A 13,415-nucleotide genomic window follows, 5' to 3' on the forward strand; every position below is an offset into this window, starting at 1 on the left:
GTTTAACCCTTGTTAAAATCTAATGGCTCGTCATTTCAGCTACGCCGAAAGTAAACCCCATGTAAATAGCGTGGTTTGTATTTCGGTTACGGAACAACTTCCAATTTCAGCTGACAGCTCATGGATGCTGGTTCCTAATGCCAACCGTGAACCATCCTTAGCCGTTCATACATCTCCACAAAACTTTCCATGAAAGAAACAAAACTAAACCTTCCAATTCCAGCTGATGGCTCATGGAAGCTGGTTCCACATGCCAACCAAGAACCATCCTTAGCCATTCATACATCTCCACAAAGCTTTCCAAGAAAGAAACAAAACTAAACCTTCCAATTCCAGCTAATAGATCATGAATGCTGGTTCCACATGCCAACCAAGAACCATCCTTCCTAAAGCAAAAAAAACCAAAACTTTACATTTTCTTCCTGATGTACTCCCTTACGAATCTGACTTGCCACACCAATGTCTACTTATTCATTGCTTGAAGTATTCTAGAGGGAATAGAAAACGAGGAAGATGGTGTTGTCTGGGCAATAAACTCTAGAAAAAAAACAAATACAGTGATACCTCTGGATACGAAAGTTTCTGTATACAAAAAACTCATGATACAAAGGCATACAGAGATTTGTTTGACTCATATTACAAAAAAAAAAAAAAAACCTCAGGATACAAAATGAAATTCGCCCGGCCGCCGAAAAATAATTATAAAATTGGCGAGTCTCACAAATGGTAAGCTCGCCAACATCGTCTTGCTTTCCCACTGGTTATCTTCCTATCCTAATGTTAGTTAACTACTTGAGATCCTGCTCTCCTATTGGTCTGCATCTTTCCCATCATGCATCTACGTATCTGCGTTACTCAACTATTTCGTTTCAGAAATGCTATCGTTTCAGATTGAATTCATGTTGATTTTGATTTTGTACTGTAATTATAGTTTACATGTTGCTTTATTCAACGCGTAATTCTATGGACCTGGATCCCAAGATTGTTGCTGATGTTCAAGGGAAGAAGAAGAGGATGCTTTGTAAGGAGACGAAGCTGAAGATAATCAAGAAATATGAGGCTAGCATGCAGTCAAGTGTGATAGCTATGGAGTATGGCCGAAATCTGTTGCCGATAGGCACCATCCTTAAGCAGAAGGAAGCAACACCCTTTAAAGTGTGAAAAAAGCAAAAATCAAGGGGGGAATTCAATTTTAAATCTTTCATAAAGAAAGTGTCAATGTTTTCTGACATTTGTTAATATTTCATAAAGTTAAGTGCTAATGTTTTCTACCATTTGTTAATCTGTTCCGTAGAGTTAAGTATTAATGTTTTCTGCCATTAGCTTTCCTCCTCTCCCACGTTTTGCTTTCGGACACTGCCTTACTCATAAGGTAAGGTTCCACATTTTCTTATCATCTTCATAATATTTACTTTTATTATTGCATTTCATATCATTTTCATATTATTATTTTCAGATTATTATTTCATTATGTTCTAATACCTACTTCCTTCACAAGTATTAATGGTTTGGTTAGGTATACTGAATCATTCAATAAATTTGTCTCTATTTCATTCTGGTTGCACCCTTATAAAATTTACTGCGGTTTATTCGTAGGGCTCGGAATGAATAACGCGATTTACATGTAAAATGTGACTCATTATACAAAAAAAATCATGATAAGGAAGCCACTCCAGAATAAATTAATTTTGTATCCTAAAATACTATTACCACAATTTATATTTGATTAAAAATAAAAAATTAAAGAGATCCTTCAATGAACTCTGCTCAAAGGATTGGTCCATCAGGTGATTCATGCCTACAGAGAGACTACATGAATAAAAAATTTTCAAAGGATGAAATACCTTCAAATGACATCCCACCCTCATAAACTTTGCTGGCTAAGGCTCACCTGGGAAATTAAACAAGACTACCCTACAGTTCTACACAGTGTCTCTCAAGATGCTGGAAAGTCATCTAAAGATGGACAGCACCAAAACTCATGTAACCCAACATTCAAATATTTGGGAAAAGGCTTATCAAAATGTAGCATAATTTTAATGTAAACCTATCTAAAGTTCTACCTGGAGTATGGCACCTCTAATTAGGTCACCATTGCTTCAACCACATTATCAATAAAATGCCAAAGTAAGCTACAGAGCATTTCCTTGGATATGCCATAGCCTCTGTTGCTTCTGTCAAGATTTCCTTTGGAACCAAGATACATATGCAACCAGCAGAAGCTAGAAAGATTCATTATGCTTCTTCTGTGGAAAGTTTGTGCAGATGCAAGAAAGACTATATAGAACTAATGGGTCCAAAATAAAGAAAATATATTGATATTACATTTTGTAATATCATCAAATACTGCAATAAATACATGTAGCAAATTGATCTCATGTGTTTTTAAATTATATACTTTGATTGTTAAAATGGTTTACATTTTGTCAAATCATCAAATACTGCACTGAATCATGTTACAACTTTGATCTATGTTTTAAAGAATTCACTTTCCATGATAAAATGGTTAATCAATTTTATTAAATTTTCAATTAAAAATGTCAATTATCCTATTAACATAAAAAATTAAAAAAAAATTCAAGGATAAAGAAGTAATATCTCTAAATTACATCACATTTACCATAGATCTTTATAACAGATCTCTACTGCAGGCAGGGCAAAACATGTTCACCAGTCCAGTAACATGTCTGCCTTGCTCCATTGATATTTTCCACCCCTTTTCAAGAACATTCTTTCATCAAAGGCTGCGTAGTTGATGGTATTTTCCACTCCCACATCAAGGATGGACTTAGAAGGCTGCTTGGTGCCTCCATCTAGAAAACGCATCTGAAAACAAAACAGTAATGTATAACAACATTCACAGCCCTTAACCAATTGGGCAAATTCCATTTTTGATAGATTAGACTAGTTAGGCTATCAAACATATGCCACATAGGAAGTTAACTATAAAGTTTTTTTTTTCACCAGAGCAATACTCTCAGGTCTACCTATTTACCAAGGCACTTCCCCCAATTTTTGGGGGTAGCCGACATCAAACAAATGAAAAAAAGGGGACCTTTCCTCTCTCTGTTACTCCCAGCCTGACGAGGGATTCAGCCAAGTTTGGTTGGTACTGCTAGGGGACCACAGCCCACCCTCCCCCATTATCCACCACAAATGAAGTTTCATACGCTGAAAACCCACTGCTGCTACCTCCGTGGTTACCAAGGTCATTCAATTTCTGTCTCTCCGTCACTTTCATTCCCCACAACTCCGATCCATACATCACAGTTGGTACAATCACTTCTCATACAGAACTTTCTTTACATTCACGCCTAACCCTCTATTCTTTACCACTCCCTTCACTGCCCCCAACACTTTGCAATCTTCATTCAAACTGACGTACATCTGCTTCCACTTCACCATTTACTGCAACAACAGACCCCAAGTACTTAAACTGATCTACTTCCTCAAGTCCCTCTCCATTCAACATGATATTCAACCTCGCACCACACTCCCTTCTCATGCATCTCATAACCTTACTCTTACCCACATTAACTCTCAACTTCCTACTCTTACATACCTTTCCAAACTCTGTCACTAATCGACCAAGCTTCTCTTACAAGTCTGCAACCACTACATTATCATCCGCAAACAACTGATTTATTGTACCTCCCATTCATGACCACTCTCGTCTATCAGTTTTAATCCTCAACCAAGCACTCAACCATTCACCTCTCTTACCACTCCATTAACAAACAAGTTAAACAACCATGGCGAGATCACAGATCCCTGTCTCAGCACCCACTCTCACTGGAAACCAATCCCTCACTTCATTTCCTATCCTAACACATGCTTTACTACCTTTGTAGAAACTTTTCACTGCTTGCAACAAATTTCCACCAATTCCATATAACCTCATCACATTCCACATCCCTTCCCTTATCAACTCTATCATACCCTTTCTCCAGATCCATAAACGCAACATACACCTTGCCTTTTGCTAAATATTCTCACATATCTGCCTAACTGTAAAAACCTGATTCATACATCCCCTACCTCTTTTAAAACCACCCTGTACTTCTAAGATTGCATTCTCTGTTTTTTCCTTAATCCTATTAATCAGTACTCTACCATACACTTTTCCAACCACACTCAACAAACTAATACCCCTTGAATTAGAACACTCATGCACATCTCCCTTACCCTTATATAGAGGTACAATACATTCACACACCCAGTCTACTGGTACCATTGACAACATAAAACACATATTTAACAATCTCACCAACCATTCAAGTACAGTCACACCCCTTCCTTTAACATCTCCATACCAGGTGCTTTTTCTACCCTCATTTCATCTGGTGCTCTCCTCACTTCCTCTTGTAATCTCTCTCATTCTCATCTCCCATCAATGGCACCTCAACACCTGCAACAGCATTTATATCTGCCTCCCTATTATCCTCAACATTCAGTAAACTTTCAAAATATTCCTCCCACCATTTCCTTGCCTCCTCTCCTTTTAACAACCTTCCATTTCCATCTTTCACTCTCTCTTCAAGTCTCTAACCACCCTTCCTTACTCTCTTCACTTCTTTCCAAAGCTTCTAATTCTCTTCATATGAACCACCCAATCCCTGACCCCACCTCCAGTCAGACACCCTCTTTGCCTCAGCTACCTTACATTCTACTTCCACATTTTTCTCTCTACATCTTTCACACTTCTCTATACTTTTACTTTGCAGCCATTCTGTGAATGCCCTCTTTTTCTCTTCCACTTTTATCTTCACTCCTTCATTCCACCATTTACTCCCCTTCCTCATGCCGCCTCCAACAATCCTCTTGTCACACACATCACTTGCAATCCCAACTAAATTTTCTTCCACTCCTCCTCTAAATTACCAGTTTCTCCCACTATCACTCATCATATGCCATTTCCAACCTTTCTTGATATTCACCTTTTACTTCAGGTTTTATTAACTCTTCAATCTTCACTACCTCCCTTTTACATCCCCACACTCTATTCCCCCACTCTTTTGATACAACTAATTTTCTTTCCACCAAAAAAGGATCACACATACTGTTAGCCATACCCCTAAACATGTGCACGTCTTTCAATCTTCCAAACATTCTTCTAGTTATCAACACATATCCATTAATGCCCTTTCTACTACTCTTCCATTTGCCACTCTTACCCATGTATACTGGTTATTATCTTTCTTTTTGAAAAAATAGAACTTATAACTATCTCTTGCTCAACACATCTACCAATCTCTCATTACTCTCACTTTCGCTTGGTATGCCATACTTCCCAATGACACCTTTTCCCTCTCCAGCACCCAACTCTAGCATTCAAGTCTCCCATGACAACTATAAAATTCCTTCTACCCAATCCTTCTACACACCTAGTTAATTCATTCCAGAATTCATTCTGTTCTTCACTTTTCTCACAACCTGGCCCATATGCACTAACAAAAACCCAACATTCCCTACCCAACCTAACCCTTACCCAGATTAACCTAGATATCTCCTTCCATTCCACTACTTTACCTGTCATCCATTCACACAGCAATAAAGCCACACCTTCTCTTGCTCTTCCCCTTTCAATCCCAGACACTCTACCCGTTACTTCACCAAACATCACTTCACCCTTCCCTTTTATCTTTGTCTCACACAAAGCCAATATATCCATCCTTCTATTCCTAAACATACTTCCAATCTCACATCTTTTACTCTCTATCGTACTACATCCACACACATTCAGACACCCCAAGACTTGAGTGCGGGAGCAGTCCCTCTCCCCCCGGCTCGACCTCTGTGATGTCTCACAGGAATATAAAATACAGGAGATAACCCCTCGTTCCATCCCTTTTAGTCGCCTCTTATGACACTCAGGGATACATTGGCGCTATTCTAACATACTATGTTTAAAACGGAAAAATATGTATATGAGAGAGAGAGAGAGAGAGAGAGAGAGAGAGAGAGAGAGAGAGAGAGAGAGAGAGAGAGAGAGAGAGAGAGAGAGAGAGAGAGAGAGAGGTATGCCATTAGAATAAAAAAATTATAATCACCATCAGCAACTTACATATTCATCCAATATAAGGTATGAGTAGCGCATGGCCTCATTAGACTCTGGTACAAGACAAGGAACCTCTCGGTGACATTGTAGGAATGTCTGAAAATCTTCGTCACTTATGACATACTTTTCAGCATTTCTCAATGCCAGTTCCCCCACATTTTCTCCATCTATGAGAAGGCACTGGAAGACCTGCATTTCAAAATTGGAAATATGGTAAAATATACACAGGAGACACTTAAAGATTGCGAAGCAAATCAACGCTATGATTATGTAGGACAGAATGCACTAGAATATATAACAGAATAAATAAACTGCAGGTAAATAGTGTTAGCTTCAGACAAAGATGAGTCCAATATAATAACAATATTGAATCTGATTCTTACTGCATCTATTTAATATACAATAATAACCATTAGTTAAAATGAGTCTATTATATAATGTAATAAACTAAGTTTGTCATATAATTAATATCTAAAGTAAAATACATACATACATATACCAAGGCACTTTCCCCAATTTTGGGGGGTAGCCGACATCAATTTTGGGGGGGTAGCCGACATCAACAAATGAAACAAAACAAAAGGGGACCTCTACTCTCTACGTTCCTCCCAGCCTGACAAGGGACTCAACCGAGTTCGGCTGGTACTGCTAGGATGCCATAGCCCACCCTCCCCCGTTATCCACCACACATGAAGCTTCATAATGCTGAATCCCCTACTGCTGCTACCTCTGCGGTCATCTAAGGCACCGGAGGAAGCAGCAGGGCCTACCGGAACTGCGTCACAATCGCTCGCCATTCATTCCTATTTCTAGCATGCTCTCTTGCCTCTCTCACATCTATCCTCCTATCACCCAGAGCTTTCTTCACTCCATCCATCCACCCAAACCTTGGCCTTCCTCTTGTACTTCTCCCATCAACTCTTGCATTCATCACCTTCTTTAGCAGGCAGCCATTTTCCATTCTCTCAACATGGCCAAACCACCTCAACACATTCATATCCACTCTAGCTGCTAACTCATTTCTTACACCCGTTCTCACCCTCACCACTTCGTTCCGAACCCTATCTACTCGAGATACACCAGCCATACTCCTTAGACACTTCATCTCAAACACACATTCTATTTCTGTCTCTCCGTCACTTTCATTCCCCACAACTCCAATCCATACATCACAGTTGGTACAATCACTTTCTCATATAGAAGTCTCTTTACATTCATGCCCAACCCTCTATTTTTTACTACTCCCTTAACTGCCCCCAACACTTTGCAACCTTCATTCACTCTTTGACGTACATCTGCTTCCACTCCACCATTTGCTGCAACAACAGACCCCAAGTACTTAAACTGATCCACCTCCTCAAGAAACTCTCCATTCAACATGACATTCAACCTTGCACCACCTTCCCTTCTCGTACATCTCATAACCTTACTCTTACTCACATTAACTCTCAACTTCCTTCTCTCACAAACCCTTCCAAATTCTGTCACTAGTCGGTCAAGCTTCTTTTCTGTGTCTGCAACCAGTACAGTATCATCCGCAAACAACAACTGATTTACCTCCCATTCATGGTCATTCTCGTCTGCCAGTTTTAATCATTGTCCAAGCACTCGAGCATTCACCTCTCTCACCACTCCATCAACATACAAGTTAAACAACCACGGCGACATCACACATCCCTGTCTCAGCACCACTCTCACTAGAAACCAATCACTCACTTCATTTCCTATTATAACACATGCTTTACTACCTTTGTAGAAACTTTTCACTGCTTGCAACAACCTTCCACCAACTCCATATAACCTCATCACATTCCACATTGCTTCCCTATCAACTCTTATCATACGCTTTCTCCAGATCCATAAACGCAACATACACCTCCTTACCTTTTGCTAAATATTTCTCGCATATCTGCATAACTGTAAAAATCTGATTCATACAACCCCTACTCTCTTCTAAAACCACCCTGTACTTCTAAGATTGCATTCTCTGTTTTATCCTTAATCCTATTAATCATTACTCTACCATACACTTTTCCAACTACACTCAACAAACTAATACCTCTTGAATTACAACACTCAGGCACATCTTCCTTACCCTTATATAGTGGTACAATACATGCATAAACCCAATCTACTGGTACCATTAACAACACAAAACACATATTAAACAATCTCACCAACCATTCAAGTACAGTCACACCACCTTCCTTCAACATCTCAGCTCTCACACCATCCATACCAGATGCTTTTCCTACTCTCGTTTCATCTAGTGCTCTCCTCACTTCCTCTATTGTAATCTCTCTCTCATTCTCATCTCCCATCACCGGTACCTCAACACCTGGAACAGCAATTATATCTGCCTCCCTATTATCCTCTACATTCAGTAAACTTTCAAAATATTCATCAGAAAAACATTTTCTCATATTCTAACATATTTAGAAAAAAAAATTCTCAGTATAATTAAACATTTCAATACGTATTCAAAAGTACATTATATTACAATACTTACTCAAAATTCCATAGTGCTACAATAGATGGCAATAGAACGTCTCTAAAGAAATCAAGATACTGAGTACTACCAAACTAAAAAGACTACCACCTATATGAAATAAAAAAAGGCTAGGCAATAGAATATCTCTAAAGAACGTACGGTACTGACTATTACCCCACTAAAAAGATTTGAGCCTATATGAAATAAAAAAAGGGGTAGGCTGCAATGTCTCTGAAGAACTCGAGGTATTGAATATTGCCCCATTCAAGACACTGCCACCTATTTGAAAAAAAAAATGCTAGGCAAAAATGTCTCTAAAGAAATTAAGGTTTTGAGTATTACCCCTCTAAAAAAGACCTCCCTGTATCTGAAATAAAAAAAAGGCTAGGCAATAGAATTTCACTAAAGAACTCAAGGTACTCAGTATTACCACACTAAAAAGACTTTCACCTGTATGAAATAAAAAAGGCTTGGCAATAGAATGCCTTTGAAGAACTCAAGGTACTGAGCAATACTCCACTAAAAAGACTTTCCCAGCATGAAATAAGAAAAAGGCTAGGCAGTAGAATGTCTCTACAGAACTCAAGGGACTGAGTATTACCCCACTAAAAAGACTTTCCCATATATGAAATAAAAAATGTCTAGGCAATAAAATGTTTCTAAAGAACTCAAAGTACTGAGTATTACCCCAGTAAAAAGACTTCCCTCAGATTAAAAAAAAAAAGGGGGGGGGCTAGGCAATAGAAGGTCTCTAAAGAACTCAAGGTCCTGAGTATATATCCCACTAAAAAGACTTCCACCTAAATGAAAGGCTAGCCAGGATCCAGAGAACGGGTCTGCTAATGCGCATGTCAGAATCTGAGCGGGTAGGATAATGAGCTCACGTAAGCCCTCAACCTCTACCGGACTAGCGTGAGGCAACCCCAAATATATCCCCCGGTTTCTTTATTATATTTATTCTGTCCCTAGAGACTTCTTTGATAGATATTGATTTATAATATGCTTAGAATTCCAGCATACAAATACCAGTTGTCTTGTACTATGTCTCATTCGCAAAAATTTCTTCTGGTAAATGTCACTGTGAAAAAAAAGTCCTGCTTAAATACTTTGTTTTAATATTGTCAGCGCATTGCTGAACATCTGCGCAGTTTTTGGCTACTCTAGTATAAAAAGAAAAGTAAAGTCTTTAGGTTTAGACATAAGTTTCCTTCATTTTCCTTTAAATGAAAATTTTAAGAGATGTCTGGATGCAGGCTTGTTGACGGTCCGATGAAACTAACCCAAATCATGCTGTGATTAGCTCTGTGCATTTTAGCAAGGATGATATTTTCAACAACAATTCGGGGTTCAAGTTTCAAAATAGAAGTATTGTTTCTGGTTCTGACACTCATGAAATGTATAGTCAGGGGATGACAGAGTATAGACTTCCCTATAAGTTAAATAAGTCACTTCAACCTATTAAACAGAGAAGCAGCGCATGAAATGATATTTTCATAATAAAATAAATTTTTGAATATACTTACCCGCTGGTTATATAAGAATGGCTAGTCTCTAGACGCCCAGCAGAAAATTCAAAATCTCGCGGCTATCGCAGATATGCAAGGTGTACACTAGCGCCCTCGCGGTACTACAGGTAGAACTATACCAAACCCTTCAGATCTTCCATGCCCCATGGTCTCTAGAGGGGAGGAGGGTGGGTTTTTAACTTATATAACCAGCGGGTAAGTATACTGTATTCAAAAATTCATTTTATTATGAAAATATCATTTTTAAATATAAAACTTACCCGCTGGTCATATAAGAATGGCTGATAGACACCCTTGGCGGCGGGTCAGAGACAGCTACATAATTGGAAATTCACTTAAGAGTTACATAAACAACTTGAGGGGTTTTCACCTGATAAGGAAGCTGATTGCAATGATACTCTGCCTCATTTTGTCTGTTATCCTTAGGAGATCCAGCGGTCCACGCAGGGGGCTGATGATCTCTAGGAGCTGTCAAACGGTGTAATAACCTATAACATGACAGGACCTCAACTAATACCCTTGTTCCGAGCACACTCCAAGAACAAATTGACCACCTAACAAAACAATAGATTGCGGACGACTGACGACCAATCTCCACATACAACCATAACTAAACAAGTTCCAAGAGAAAGAAAAGGGTATTAGGAAAAAGGGAACGTAGAGGTAGATCATTCACCTACTATTGCATTCGCTGCCACAAATGGACCCAACATTTATTAGTCCTCATAGAGAGTCTGAACATGCTTTAAATAATGAGACGCGAAAACGGACTTACTTCTCCAAAAAGTCGTATCCATCAAACTTTGCAGAGAACGGTTCTGTTTATAAGCCACTGAAGTCGCTACCGCTCTGACTTCAAGTGTCTTCACCTTGAGAAGCCTCTGGTCTGCCTCATCACACTGGGCGTGAGCCTCTCTAATTAAAAGCCTAATGAAAAAGGATAAGGCGTTCTTTGACATGGGCAGTGAAGGTTTTCGAACTGCACACCACAGAGCGTCTGAGTCGCCTCTCAAACTCTTAGTTCTGTCCAAATAGAGCCGTAATGCTCTTACAGGGCAGAGCACTTTCTCCAACTCGTCTCCCACCACATCATAGAGGTTAGGGATCTCCAAGGATTTCGGCCATGGGCGGGAAGGCTTTTCATTCTTGGCCAAAAATCCCAACTGTAAGAAGCATATGGCTTTTCCATCCCGGAAACCAATGTTCCTGCTTAAGGCATGAACTTCACTAACCCTTTTAGCAGTGGCTAAACTAACCAGAAACAGAGTTTTCAAGGTTAGATCCTTAAATGAGGCAGAGTGTAAAGGCTCAAATCTGTCACTCATGAGAAATTTAAGAACTACGTCCAAGTTCCAAGCAAGCGATTCTGGTTGTCCTTTCTTTGAGGTATCAAAAGACTTAAGCAGATCCTGCAGGACCTTATTATTGGAGAGGTCCAAGTTCCTGTGCCTAAAAACCGTAGCCAACATACTTCTGTAACCTTTGATTGTAGAGGACGAGAAGTTATGCTTATTTCTGAGGTCTAGGAAGAAATCTGCCATCTGAGTTATAGAGGCACTGGATGAAGAAACCAAATTAGCTCTACACCATTCTCTGAACAACTCCCACTTGGACTGATACACCTTGATGGTAGAAGACCTCCTCGCTCTCGCAATAGCCTTGGCTGCCTTCTTCGAAAAGCCTCTAGCTCTAGCGAGTTTTTCGATAGTCTGAAGGCAGTCAGACGTAGAGCCCGGAGGTTTAGGTGGTTTCGTGCCAAGTGAGGTTGTCTGAGAAGATCTGGTCTTAAGGGAAGGCTTCTCGGGACATCTATCATCCATTCCAGTACCTCTGGAAACCAGCTTCTTGATGGCCAGAACGGAGCTATCAGAGTCATCCTGGTTCCTTTGTGCGACACAAACTTTTGCATCACCTTGTAAAGAATCTTGAACAGTGGGAATGCATACACTTCCATGTGTGACCAATTCGTCAGGAAAGCATCCATGTGCATGGCTTCGGGATCCGGTACCGGTGAACAGTAGAACTCCAGTCTCTTCGTCTTTGCGGTTACAAAAAGATCTACGCGAGGATGACCCCATAACCGCCACAGAGTCTTGCAGACCTCTGGGTGTAACATCCATTCCGTGGGGAGAACCTGATCCCTACTGCTGAGTCTGTCCACACTTACATTGTTGACCCCCTGAATAAAACGAGTCAATAGTGTCACTTTCCTTTCCTCTGCCCATATGAGAAGAGGTCTCAGCATGTGGGTTCTTCTGATGCAAAGACAGACCATCCTTCAGTCTATGCTCTCTGTTCCACCACTGAAGATGTGACTTTAAGGAATTCGTGATGGGAATGCTTTCCCTGTCAAGACTGTCCCCTTTTTTCCAATGCCAATTGAGGTGAAACTGAAGGGGGCATAAATGTAACCTCCCCGGTCATGAACTTCTCCAATGATGAGAGAGTCCCCAGAAGGCTCATCCATTCCCTTACTGAACTGACGTCCTTCTTTATAAAAGCTCAAAGTTTTAGGAGTGCTGTTTGGATCCTCACTGGTGACAGATAAGCCTGAAAACTCTGACTGTGAATCTCTATCCCCAAATAAAGAATCTCCTGGGATGGAGTCAGCTGTGATTTCTTCGAACTCACCAAGAGTCCCAGTTCCTTGGTCAATTCCAATGTCATTCTCAGATCCTTCAAACAGCAATCGGCTGAGGTGGCTCTTATAAGCCAATCGTCCAGGTACAGGGAGGCCCTGATTCTCCTTGAATGCAGCATGCTTGCAACATTCAGCATGATCTTGGTGAACAATAGAGGAGCTGTGCTGAGACCGAAACATAAGGCTCTGAATTGGAAGACCTTGTTTCCATACATGAATCTCAGATAACGCCTGCAGCTGGGATGTATTGGAATATGGAAATGGGCATCCTGAAGGTCTAATGAGACCATCAAATCACCCTTCCTTGCCGCTGGCAGAACCGTCTTCTGCGTCTCCATGGTAAACTTCGTGTTCTGGACGTAGCCATTAAGAACACTTACGTCCAGAACCGGTCTCCATTCTCCTGAATTCTTGGGAACTATGAAAAGCCGGTTGTAAAACCCCGGAGATGTTAAATCCTGTACCCTCTATATCGCTCGCTTCTCCAGTAACAGAGACATCTGAAGCCGCATGGCCTGCCTCTTTGGCCCCTCCCTGTATCTGGGCGAAAGATCCACCGGATCTGTGACTAGTGGAGGATTTGATAAAAATGGGATTTTGTATCCCTCCTTCAACACTAGGACGGACCAAGGGTCCGCTCCATTCTTCTCCCAGGCCTTCCAGAAGTAATTCAGCCTGGCCCCTACTGCTGTCTGAAGG

At 40.4% G+C, this 13,415-nt stretch overlaps 1 protein-coding gene across 1 annotated transcript in view; it reads right to left on the reverse strand.

The window, feature by feature from the left end:
• Positions 1-1,729: 1,729 nt before the first annotated feature.
• Positions 1,730-13,415, reverse strand: part of LOC137648657 (S-adenosylmethionine-dependent nucleotide dehydratase RSAD2-like) — a 75,808-nt gene continuing 64,122 nt past the window's right edge. The window contains exons 7-8 of the mRNA XM_068381661.1: positions 6,065-6,247; positions 1,730-2,826 (exon numbers count right to left, since the gene is read on the reverse strand). Of these exons, the coding sequence (XP_068237762.1) occupies positions 2,668-2,826; positions 6,065-6,247 (342 nt within the window). The 3' untranslated portion in view covers positions 1,730-2,667. The remainder of the gene's footprint in view (positions 2,827-6,064; positions 6,248-13,415) is intronic.

This window comes from Palaemon carinicauda, chromosome 10, assembly GCF_036898095.1.
Source record: "Palaemon carinicauda isolate YSFRI2023 chromosome 10, ASM3689809v2, whole genome shotgun sequence".
NCBI lineage: Eukaryota > Metazoa > Arthropoda > Malacostraca > Decapoda > Palaemonidae > Palaemon > Palaemon carinicauda.